Below are 13,048 nucleotides of genomic sequence, written 5' to 3' on the forward strand. Positions count from 1 at the left end.
TCCTGGTAGAGCAAGGTAAATTCTTTTCATATATACTGAATAGATGGGGCGCCTGGGTGGCTCAGTTGGTTAAGCATCTGCCTTCAGCTCGGGTCGTGATCCCAGGGTCCTGGGATTAAGCCCTACATCGGGCTCCCTGCTGAGTAGGGAGTCTGCTTCTCCCTCTCCCTCTCCCCCACCACCATCCCCAGCCCCGCTCCTGTTTCCACTTGTGCGCTCTCTCACTCTCAAATAATAAAATCTTTAAAAAATAAATAAACATATACCAAAGAGGAAACACAGTTTTCCATCTCCGCCCCCATACATATGATGTTACAGATACCCATGTTGTAATGTGTGCACACATATGCACGTATATAACTTACATATATACACTTGTATAACATTTGTAATAAACTAAAATTTTATTTTTCTACTTAAGTTTTAGTTAAAAGATTTTGCTGTTATAAATTACATTAAGTTTTGTCTAAGAAAGTGGGATTTGAGATACGGCCTAAGGTAAGAGTTATTAAAGCAACTTCTGGTAGAAAATATTCTGTGGGGGGGTGGAGGGGGATGAGAAAGGAGAAGAAAGCAAAAGGGAAAAAATTAAATAACAATAATACGGTCATGGTAGACTTAAGTTTTCAGTGTGGAGCCTCTCTGGATTAGAGAAAGCAGACCAAGTAGCATGTAATTCTGCCTCTATACAGATGAGGAAACAGAAATGATGAATCTTACCCAGTATCATTTATATAAAGTAAAACCTAAAATGTAACTCGGCTCTCGGGTCTGCATAGAAGTTCTGACTGACATTCATTACAGAAAGGTTTCTAATATTTTTATAACAGTAAAAGTGGGGAAAAAAAGAATGGTAAAATGATTTTCATAAAAAAATCACAATCTCCGGCAAAGCATGCAAGGTATGTTAATGGTAGAAAAGTGGCAAACATTTTTTAAAAAGGGAGATTCCTAGGTGCACAAATCTTAAAATTAAAAAGTAATGAGAATGTCATACGATTAGTAATAAGACGCAAAATGAGAGAGAAATACATAGCAAATGAAATGGGTCAAGTACTAGCAACTGAATGTTTCTAAGGGATATGTCCTGATGGAACGAACTTTGGTTCATCTAAGTTAAATAAAAAAGGGGGAAAAAGTATTTCTATGTGCCTTTTTTTTCTACGTATATCCTAACGTGAATGAGTAATACCCAGTGCCTGGCGCACAGTAGACACAATAGTATTAATGAATACCACTAGGAAAAATTTATTAACATATACTATTTATTAAGTGAATAAATGAACTGCAAGCTGATATTAAGCACAAGCCCAAGTATTAGTAAACCTTTAGATCAGAAGTAAAAATGTGTTTGGGTTTTAAAGGGCTCACTACTGGTTAGATGCAGTCTTTATATACTAAGATAAGGATACTGCTTTATGCACGTGAAAGATTTGATAAGCAGCAATAGAATGCTAACATGGAAGTCAGTGACACAGCCTGAGCAACAGAGCTTAACAAGGCTATCCAACCTTACTCATGTCCCTCAAGTAACCAGCAGTGACCCATGGCAACCATAGAGGTTTCCTTCAAAAAGATGGAACTAAAGGTAGTTCTAGAGCCACAGAACATCAAATCAGTTATGGCAGTAAGAAAAGGGCCAGGGTACACTTAAGTATCACGGCTCTTGCCACAAAAAAGCCAATGGCTTCCTTCTGTTTATATTTCTTATGTTGTCACATGAGACAGAATAATTTCCACAACTATCTTAAGATGTAAGAGTAGCCAGCAGGGAGGGTGGGTGGAGGTGGTCTCATTAATTAGATATCCATTACTTACTCAACCACTAATAAAGATCCTTGGGAATGCAGTTCTAAATGCCTGTTTATTAATAATTTTGTTCATGTTAGAACACAGTCACAGGCTTATCACATATATACAACTGCGTTATGAAATACCACAAATGACTTGAAATTTAATAAGACCAGAAACTTACTGTTCATACATTCTCTCTTTTTCAATTCTTCCCACTCTCTTACCTTGAGAGGTGGTACTTTTCGCACCTGGATCCTGTCCCCTCTACTGAGAAAGGGCTGTGGCGAGACTTGAAATGGCTGCTGGTACTGGCGATTCTCCGTGACACGTGGCCTTTTCTCCCAGCTCACGGGGGCCTCTTCTTGGATGAGACAAGATTTCCTCTTGAGGCTTTCTGGGCTGTGATCAACCAGAGCTGATGGAGGTTCTTTCGCAGTGATATCCTGTGGACCTGCTTCTGCTATGGGCTTCATTACTGGTTTTTCCACCCCAGGACTCTTGGGTTTGTTTGGGGATGTAACTAAAGCTTCTTGGCTTTCATCTTTGTTATAATTAGAAACTGTAGTGAGATGATTCTCCTTCTCAGACTCCTGTTCAGCAGAGGCAACTGGCTTCTGCTCCAAGAGATCATCATCCTTTGGGCACTTGATGGGAAGAATGCTGCTAAGCTCTTGTGTATTGCTTGCTGAGGGAAGTAGGGGCTCTGTGGATTTGGGGTTTGGCTGCACCATGTCTTGGCCTTCATGCTCTTCTTTTCTTACTGGGGATGGCATTTGCACCACTTCTTCTTTAGACCCTAACTGGGGAATTACTGGGACTATACCGACAGGTGAGGCCTCTGAAGGGAGCATGGATTTTGGTTGCTCAGCTGGGGTTTTCTTTACTTTGAGATCACTGGGCGAGGCTGTCAATTTCTTTGAATCCTCAAGGCTCAGACCAGAACTAAAAGGTGGAAGGAAAAAATATTCTAGTTGAAAAAGGCCTATGTTATTGAAAGTGTTAGGAGATAATAGTATATGGCAATGCCTAGAAGAAACCCTGACATATAGTAGGTATTCTTCATGTATCATCACTATTATTATTACTATTATTAGTAGTAGTAGTGAAGTTCTGGAGCTCGAGTGCCTGGATGCAAATCCTGGCTCTGATACATCCATGTGATGTTAAGTAAGTCTTTTGTATCTCAGTTTCTTCATTATATACTGAGGTTCATCACTTTATACTGTTGGTGTGATTAATTATGCATATAAAGTACTTAGAACAGTACTTAGCACATATTAAAGCTCAATAATGTTAATTATCATTATTACTTATGTTTATAAGAGGGGCTACCTTTTCTAGAGGCAAACATCACAGACTACCCACAAGGCAAGTGAAAGAAGGCCAAGACCCAGGTACTCTGATCAACTCTGCTCTGTAGCACCTGCAGAAAGGAGGGCCGAAGAAATCTACGGGCCCCTGAGGAGATAGTAGGAGGTGGCTGTCAATGTTCTTCAGAAAATTAGAACTCTGGAGTTTCTGGAAAGCCCATTTACACTTCACTTACTATAGCTCTTTAATTCTGAGATCAATGCCTCTGAGCTATCCTGGGAGTGAAGGTCAACTGGGACTTCCACAGTGTGGCCTCGCTAGAACTAGGCTACTCAGCGGGAGTCACTAGAGACTCTTCATAATGTTTTGGAACACTGTTTAACCAGACAAAAGCAAGGGACCCTCTTTGGTGACTTCAAATGATCAGTACTGCACCTCTGAAATGGGAGTGGCTAACAACAAAACTAGACAATAATAAAAAACAGTCCTCTGTAAAAACTGGCAAAAAAAAGTTAACAGCTGAAAACAGAAAGACCCAGAAATTCCTACAATGCCTATAGAGGAAATTAACAATATTTACGGAGTGACAGCTACCTGCAATAACAGTCTAAATGGATACACCATCATTTATGCAGAAGGGCTCAAAGCTCATACCAAGAGTGTAGATCAGTATGTGAGACTTTTTTTTTTTTTTAAGACCAACATGGCTCAAACACACAATCCCAAGATCAAGAGTTACACACTCTACTGATTGAGCCGGCCAGGCGTACCCATACGTGAGACTCTTAATCACAATAGGAATCACTTCCTACGTGACCATAAAGGGGATCAATGAACTACTGGGAAATAAGAAAAAGAGCCATTAGTTGTCAAACCGTGGTTACAGAGTGTCCTTAAGGATTGCCATTAGGTATGCAGAAGGCAAGAAGGGAGACAAACCAATAAATCTTTGGATGTTCAATTCTACTTCAAACAATATAGCTCCACTGTCATCTATTTAAATGTCCCCATTAACTTCTTTTCGGATATTTTATTAAAAAAAAAAAAAATTTAACGTACATCCCCTTGAGAACAGAGTTTGTATCTTCATTCAGCTATGAAGACCCGCCAGAGTGCCTTCTAGAGAGAAGAGGCTGTTTAATGATGCCCTGGGTGTAATGGTCCATATTATGGGATTCCTAGGATTCCTTGGTGATTCTGGATAAATTACCATCTTGTGGGATAATTAACTACTAGAAAAAATGTACTGAACTTCAGCATTCTTATAACTTATAAAATTATTCATAAGAACTATTCAGTCTATTCAAAGAAAGGGATTCCAATTCAAGATAATACATTTTTTTTTTTTAATGAAACCATCCCACCCACAATGGTAATGTGTCAAGAGTCAAGGAACCCAATTCTGTGCACGCATGATTCACAAAAAGAAAAAAAATTCTTAGTTAAAAAGAACTGGTGAAATAATAGAAGGAAATTAAGGACTAGAATTGCTGGAGAGGTAGTTAAGATGAAACACGGTGTGAGATATATGTAGGAATTCACATTTGGTTTACAGAACCTGTCTTGGTATTACCTCTGACCATAGTAGCTTTCAAAGAATTGTTCTTTCCATGGCTCTACTTTTTTCTCCTTCTCAATCTCTTGTCGAATTCTCACTTGCATCTCAGGTGTAAACTCACCTGTAATGTACAAAAAAAAAAAGATATTCAATAGAAATATGCTGTTTGTAACTTTTAACTATTTGTGAATCATGAAAGTCTCATGCAGGAGTCAGAATACTATCATGTGAAAGTAAGAGAAATTTCCCACAGTTCCTCACTGGAAAGGAGCCCCTGGAAGCCACTGGGGGACATACAATGCTTGCACACCACTGCATGCAGTTTCCAGTACTCAGCTGAGGCCACCTGTGCCTTTTCTCTGGGCTCTCCTGTAGCACCTCCCTCCTGTTCCAAACATCATATTCCCCACAGATTTCTTTTATCACTAACCTTGACTTTGTCATTTCTTTCCCACTGCAAAAAGAGTCACGTGGTTTCAGTAAATAATGCCACTGGGCATTTTGTTATTTTAAAGTTCTGTTTCTCTCAGGCAACTTGTTATTTTGTGCCTTTTATCTCTAACTGCATAATGAACAGCTGTGACCTGTGATCCTGCTTATAGGCAGTTGAGGTTCCAGTAAAACCATAGGGAGTTATTTGGGAGTCATCAGTTTTCTAATTGCTCCAGAAATTGTACCACTCTAGTGCCTTGCCAATAAAGTGCTCAACATGCCAATGACCGCACTGCTCTGAAAATGACATTTATTTGCATATATCACCAAGCACTTCAATCCCTCCCACTCTAACAGCAGAGGACAGCTGAATGTGCTGGGTAGGCCATCTTCAAACTGCGGCTCAGAAAGGTTGCTCTCTTTTTTACTCTAATACCCAGGACATCAAGGAAAAAGAGGTAGAAATGGTAGACTTCAAGTTTAGGTCTCTTTGGGATAAGAGGATAGGAAGGAAAAGTGTTCCAGGACACAGTCCTGGGCATAAGAGTAGGAAAAGAGGACTCTGGGGGTGCCTGGGTGGCTCAGTCGTTAAGCATCTGCCTTCGGCTCAGGTCATGATCCCAGGGTCCTGGGATCGAGCCCCGTGTCGGGCTCCCTGCTCGGCGGGAAGCCTGCTTCTCCCTCTCCCACTCCCCCTGCTTGTGTTCTCTCTCTCTCGCTGTGTCTCTCTGTCAAATAAATAAATAAAATTAAAAAAAAAAAAAAAAAAAAGGAAAAGAGGACTCTGCCTGTCAGAGTCCAACCCATAACTACTTTTTCATTGAGTTTACTGTGCACGAGAGAATGAGGAATAAAAAGTATTGAATTCTGTTCACGTGTGTACAGTGCTCAAAGTTTTTGCTGCTCATAAAATAAATGACTAGGTATAGCAGTGACTGCTTATATGAAAAAAAAAAGAAAAAGAAAGAAAAGTAACACTGATAACGACCAAGGTATCACTGATGATAATACCTATTTTAAAAAACCGGGTGGTGGGGGAACCAGGCGGGCGAGCGCCTGGGTGGCTCAGTCGTTAACAGTCCCGATTTCGGCTCAGGGCATGATCTCAGCGTCCAGAGATTAAGCCCTGCTTCCAGCTCTGCACTGGGCATGAGCCTGCTTAAGATTCTCTCTCTCCCTCTGCCCCCCACCCCCTTGCCACAGTTTGCTCTCTCTTTCTCTCAAAAACAAAAAAATGGGGAGTTGGGCGGGGCATAAAACCTTTATCAAATTACTTTTTTTTTTTTTTAAAGATTTTATTTATTTATTTGAGACAGGGAGAGCTAGAGAGCACAAGCAGGGGGAGCGGCAGGCAGGCAGAGGGAGAGGGAGAAGCAGGCTCTCCGCTGAGCAAGGAACCTGATGCAGGGCTCGATCTCAGGACCCTGGGATCATGACCTGAACCGAAGGCAGCTGCTTAACCGACTGAGCCACCCAGGCACCCCTTATCAAATTATTCTTAAAGAAAGGTAATAGTAATGCATATGTTTTAAAGTGCTTGTGTGATTGCAGCTCTTTCAGAAAAAAAAAAAAAAAGTGGTCTCTGCTCAAGGAAATCTTTGATAGGACCAGAGTAATCAGTGAGAGAGCCTTTCTATACAGAATTTGTCCCCCCAAAACAATTTAAAAAAAGCTCAAAACAATAGGAAGGCAAATGTCAACAAGTGCAGTGAACAATATAGATATTAATTAGCTGGTCAATTAACTCTAAATGCTAGTGATCTGACAAAATGTCAGCAATGAATAGCATTCGTAATTGCTCTCCTTACAAATGTATTCATTAAAAAAAAAAAACAAATGTATTCATTTTAAAGCTTTTCACAGTTGTTTTAAGCTATGCCTTGGTATAACTTCATATGACCTTTCAAGTGTTAGTTTGTATTCCATGTGTACTGAAAAACAAACATAAGCGAACACTGTAACTCTAATTCTATACTCTGCTTATTAAAATTTCAATTCCTAGGCATTAACCAAGAATCACTGAATCAAAATCTTGATCAGAATCTGATCACTGATAAAAATATTGAGGAAGAGGGCCTTAAAATCTGTATTTGTTTAGTTTCCCTAAATTGAAAGGTGACTTTGACTTCTTAAAGGAACATTGCCAGACTCCATCTGGAGCCAGACCTGGTTACATAGGCTCCAGAAAAAAGTCAGTATAGTGTTTCACACAGGATAGCTAGTTCTACCCCATGGAAGCATCTCGTCCTTAGCTCAAAAACTCACTGAGGCATAGAGGGGCCAATCTGCCCTCATAGTAGCTCCAAGTACATATACAATCTAGGAGGCACATAAGGTTGAACACTTACCTTCTGAGAGTCTTTCCTTCCAGCCTTGGGCTGCTGAAGTGAAGAACTCATTGTTAAGGGCTGAGCCATTTAACTTCATCAGACCATCTGGACCAACCTGGGTCAAAGAATAAGCCAAGAGAAGCTTACAAAGAAAGCCAAATGTGGAATTGAACTTTCTTTCGTTTTAGAGAAGAATGTATATACATTTACTTTTATAGAAACATGACTATATCATACCATGCTGCTTATTATGGATACTACTATTTTATAATATATCATTTTTTCTAATAAATTTATTTCCTGTTTACCTCTCCTCCTTCTTCTACTTTCAATTCCATTCCCCATTAATTATACTCAAAGAATCATCCGCAAACAAATAAATCTACGTGTAAGAAGTTTTTTCCTGAGAGGTTTATTATTTGTTTTATAAAACTGTGACCAAGCTCCAGACCAAGCTCTGAATCTTATTTTTCTCACATAATACATTGTGCATGTCTCTCCAAGTCAACTGGCATAGTGTTAGCTCCTTTATAATAGCTGCATATTATTTCACTGGATGCATGCACCTTAATTCATTTACCAGTTTCTTAATCATAAACATGAACCTTGTTTCTAGTGTTTTCCCACAATCAACCACACTGCAATATTAGCATTCTGGCAAAGATGAATATACTAGGGCTTTTACTTCTGTGGAATAAGTTCTAAAAGCAAAGAAATATCTGTGTCTGTAACAAGGTATTGTTAGATTATTTTCCAAAAAGACTACAACAATTCATATTTCTACCCGAAATATATGAGCATACTCTTTATCCTGTGAACAATATTTGTAAACTAAATTATTTAATTTTTGCCAGTCTAAAGGGTTTGAAATGTAAAAATTTCCTTTATCTTGACTATTGGAGTTCTGTTCAACTTTTTGCATGTTTATTAAATATTCAGATTTATCACCTTGTGAAATTCTTATCATTTTGCATATTTTTCTATAAGGCTGCTTATTTTTATTATCAATTTGTGAGAATCCTTTACATACTATTCATAGTAAAACTGTAACATACACTAAAAAATTTCCCCTAATTTATCTGCCCACTGACTTGATTTGTGATGTCTTGCCAAAAGGTTTTAAGATTCTATTAGAGATTCTGATTTCCTATCTTGGTTTAGAACCATAAATCTTATATAAGGACATAAAACACAAGATCTGAAAAAAATTTAGACAGAAAAGCTTAATAAAATTGACATTCTCCCCATAGTTACCATCTACATTCCAACCAGAACCCCATGCAGATTTTTCATTAACAAAACAATTTTGTATTTTTTTAACAAAATGATTTTACAGTTCATAAGGAAAAAATAAGAAAAATCGCCTTTCCAATTATTAAACATATCACATCCAAAGCCACTGCAGTCAAAACAATTATTACTAACATTAGAAGGAATGAAGAAATGAGTGGAAAAGTGGAGGGTACGTATAAACACATACTGCATGTAAGTGCACAGAATATATAACGAAGATCGTATTTCAAATTGTGAGAAAAAGATGGTTATATTAAATATGTAGTGGTGAAACAACCGGTTATCTATTATTAAGGAGAAAATAAAGTTGAAGCCCAATTTCAGAGCAATACAAAAAAAAATTCTAGGTGTATTAAAAACTTAAATGTAACCTTTAAGTCAAAAACAATTTTCTGAAGAAAATTTAAGTAACTACTGGGACATCCTAGGGATTGAGGAACGCTTCTCAACCAACTTCACTTTCTACATCTATCTGGGCCCACGTTACCTGCCCCCCCCCCCCCCCAGCTCTAGGGCAGAAATTGGTGAACTATTTCTGCCAAAGGAGAGATTGCAATTATTTTAGGCTTTGAAGGCCACAGGGACTCTGTGGCAACTACATCTAATGCTGCCATGGCCGCACGAACATAGCTGTATACCATATGTAAGCCAATGAAGGTGGAAATATGTCGATAAAGCTTTATTTACAAAAACAGGCAAGGGGCGCCTGGGTGGCTCAGTTGGTTAAGCGACTGCCTTCGGCTCAGGTCACGATCCTGGAGTCCCTGGATCGAGTCCCGCATCGGGCTCCCTGCTCGGCAGGGAGTCTGCTTCTCCCTCTGACCCTCCCCCCTCTCATGTGCTCTCTCACAAATAAATAAATAAAATCTTTAAAAAAAAAAAAAACAGGCAAGTGGGCTGAAACTGGCCCAAGTTTGCTGACTGCCGATTTGTACTCTAGAGAGTTGGCAGAGGGTAATGGTCTTCCCTATCAGAACAGGTCATCCAACCTAAGCTTGAATAGTCCAGTGACAAGTAAGTTACTCCATCACAAGTCAATCCACTTTAACAGCTGTAGCTGTTAAAAAAAAAAAAAAAGGTTATTTTAACTTCACATCTGCTTTCTGGAGAAACAAAAAAGTTTATCTCTTTCAAATGATAGACCTTTAAATATATCTAGAGAGATGCTTTAATCCACTCCCCTCCTGTTTTCTTTTCTTTGGTCTAAATTATTTTTACTTCATGGCTGGGCAATCCATACAATGAAATACGGTTTTCAATGTTTCGTCCTAGTAATAACCAAGATTCTATATAAACACTCTAAATTGCATCTGACAGAAAAGTTGATTCAAGCTCCATACTTCTATACGTTAAGGACATTATTTCTCAGGTTACTGTGTTCTTACCGTACTCAAAAAAGGCCAAGTAACTTCCTATTAAGAATTCTCCACACAACTGTACTCCATGGGAAATTGAACAGATAACTTACAAGGTCCCTTTTCATTCTAAAATTTTATGTGGCAATCCTTCTCCAGAGAGAGGATAAGGGCCATTAGTCAAAAGACAGTTCTAAGAAACCTGCACTAGAGTTCTAGAGATAGGCCTTCAGTTAGGTCCTATCTTATTCTCAACCTAATAACCTGAGCTGTTAAAAAAGACGAGAGCAATCCCCAATGAGAAGTTCTTTAAAAACTCTGCAGAAACATTAGCTTCCTAACTTGTTCGAACCAAAAGGTGGGCATCCCCAAAACTGTAATTTCCCCAAGAAGTTTTAAGAAGGGAAAAGCAGTAGTGGGGAAGGATCAGCTTTACTTACTTCTTTGCCCTATGGCTGGTAGCGTACCTGACTTACTTCTGGAAATGGAATCTGGCCTGCTTTCCCATGTGCTAATTTACATCATTATGCGATTGAAACTAGTATCAATACAGTTTAATAGATAATTTTCAGAATTAGAAATATTTTGTTTTGACACAATTAGCTAGGATGATGTGTAACTTACTTACTCTCCTTTAATCTCTTACCACAAACCAGGGTATAAATCTAGTTTTCTTACTGTAAACTAGGGAAAATACCTCTCATCTTGTTTTTATAATGATTAGGAAAAAAGGGGAGGGCTATCAGATTACTTAAGAACACAGTATGTGTTTGGAAATAATAATGAATAAAAAACCCCTCAGAATTGAATAAACCTTAAAAATCATAATGGTCCTATCTTCCTTTTGTAGAGGAGGAAAGAGATGATCAGAAGGGGGAGTGACTTGTTAGTCACTCTTTCCTGGATAAAAGCCTAAGTCTCAGATCTTGACCTTATTCCTGACCAACCAAAATCTCTCCGGTCCCTACCTAGACTTTCCCAAACTTTTGGAATTTCTTCTAGCTATCTTTTTTTTAAGAGTGTAATTTATTGGGTTTTTAAAGTTCTTTATTATGAAAACAATAAATGTTTTGTTTTTAAAAATCTCACAAAAGGGGTGCCTGGGTGGCTCAGTCGTTAAGCGACTGCTGCCTTCGGCTCAGGTCATGATCCCAGGGCCCTGGGATCGAGCCCACATTGGGCTCCTTGCTCGGCAGGAAGCCTGCTACTCCCTCTCCCACTCCCCCTGCTTGTGTTCCTGCTCTCGCTATCTCTCTCTCTGTCAAATAAATAAATAAAATCTTAAAAAAAAAAAATCTAACAAAAGAATGAAAATAATTAACATTCATTCTCCCTTCAAAAAATCCATTAGGGCGCCTGGGTGGCTCAGTTGGTTAAGCGACTGCCTTCGGCTCAGGTGATGATCCTGGAGTCCCGGGATCGAGTCCCGCATCGGGCTCCCTGCTCGGCAGGGAGTCTGCTTCTCCCTCTGACCCTCCTCCCTCTCATGCTCTCTGTCTCTCATTCTCTCTGTCTCAAATAAATAAATAAAATCTTAAAAAAAAAAAAAATGTTTAAAAAAAAATTCCATTAAAAAATCCCTGTTAAATATCTTAAACAAGACAACTCTTCCTCCTGGACTGTATTCAATGAATACCTTACCTCCTAATATGATAGCTACACAAATTTTATTCCATAATCTTGATATTCTGATAAGAGTTTTTTTCTTTTCTAAGACTTACAGGGCAAAACTATTAAGAACACTTACATAAAAATATTCTTATTTCTTGTCTTAGTACCTTTGATACCACTTCTTTACAAGTATATATAAAAAGCTATTTAAAAAGTTTTAAGGAGTGTTAAAGGGGATGAGTGAAGAAAGCCTCAGAAGGTTTTTAAAAAACTGCTTATGCTTGAAAATAACGCACCTGTCGATCCACCTCTGGAAGGAGTAAAAGCAGTCGCTGTTGGCAATCTCCAGGAAGGACTGAAAAGGTGTGCTTGTTGATCAGTGCTCGTAGATTTGTATTAACCAGAATGGAGTCTGGTGTCTCAACATCAATTTCAGCACATTTAGTCCTTTTCATTTGCCCTACAAAAATAGGGGAAAAGAATCATTTGGGCCTCCTTTACATTCTTGCTTCTATCTAAAGTATAGCTTACTCTACAGTGCAAAAAAAAGCACAGTTGTAACTACTTTAAATATCAGACTGTGAAGAAGGGAACACCTACCTAAAGGTTTTAGAAATTTCTTCGAAGACTAATAAAAGCAAGGCATGACACATACACAAAATGATCCAAAAAATCCAGAAAAATTCAAATCTCTATATATATCATACTGAGATCCTCTTTCCTTTGCCACCAAAACTTTCTCATTAATTTTAGTTTTGATTACCTAAAACTGTTGGAACTGAACACCTTAGTGGATTCAAGAATTAGTCACAATCTATAGTCTTGCAAATGACTGACAACCTTGAGTACACAGTCTTCAAATGTAAATAACAAAAAATATTATAAACAAGACTAACTTGCCAAAAATATTTGCAAATCATGACAAAACTGCACGATTTTTCATATTAAAAGTGCATCTAGGGGCGCCTAGGTGGCTTAGTCGGTTAAGCGACTGCGTTCAGCTCAAGTCATGACCTCAAGGTCCTGAGATAGAGCCGCGCATGGGCTTCCTGCTCAGCGGGGATTCTGCTTCTCCTTCTCCCTCTGTGCCTCCATACCCTCCCCACCGCTTGTGCACTCTCTCTCTCTCAAATAAAACCTTCTAAAATAAATAAATGTGCATCTCTATGGGGTGCCTGGCTGACTCAGTTGGTAGAACATGCGACTCTTTTTTTTTAAAAGATTTATTTATTTGACAGAGAGAGACACAGCAAGAGAGGGAACACAAGCAGGGGGAGTGGGGGAGGGAGAAGCAGGCTTCCTGCGGAGCAGGGAGCCCGATGCGGGGCTCGATCCCAGGACCCTGGGACCATGACCTGAGCCAA

General features: G+C 38.9%; 1 protein-coding gene across 5 annotated transcripts in view; it reads right to left on the reverse strand.

The window, feature by feature from the left end:
• Positions 1-13,048, reverse strand: part of ASXL2 (ASXL transcriptional regulator 2) — a 148,956-nt gene that overhangs the window by 13,858 nt on the left and 122,050 nt on the right. For all 5 annotated transcript variants that reach the window (XM_064571951.1, XM_045884223.3, XM_064571953.1 and 2 more), the window contains 4 exons: positions 11,981-12,144; positions 7,444-7,540; positions 4,679-4,784; positions 2,019-2,736 (listed from right to left, as the gene is read on the reverse strand). In XM_064571951.1, coding sequence (XP_064428021.1) covers positions 2,019-2,736; positions 4,679-4,784; positions 7,444-7,540; positions 11,981-12,144 — 1,085 coding nt within the window. The remainder of the gene's footprint in view (positions 1-2,018; positions 2,737-4,678; positions 4,785-7,443; positions 7,541-11,980; positions 12,145-13,048) is intronic.

This window comes from Mirounga angustirostris, unplaced genomic scaffold, assembly GCF_029215605.1.
Source record: "Mirounga angustirostris isolate CCGP_5_RB_7025 unplaced genomic scaffold, mMirAng1.0.hap1 SCAF_10, whole genome shotgun sequence".
Lineage (NCBI taxonomy): Eukaryota > Metazoa > Chordata > Mammalia > Carnivora > Phocidae > Mirounga > Mirounga angustirostris.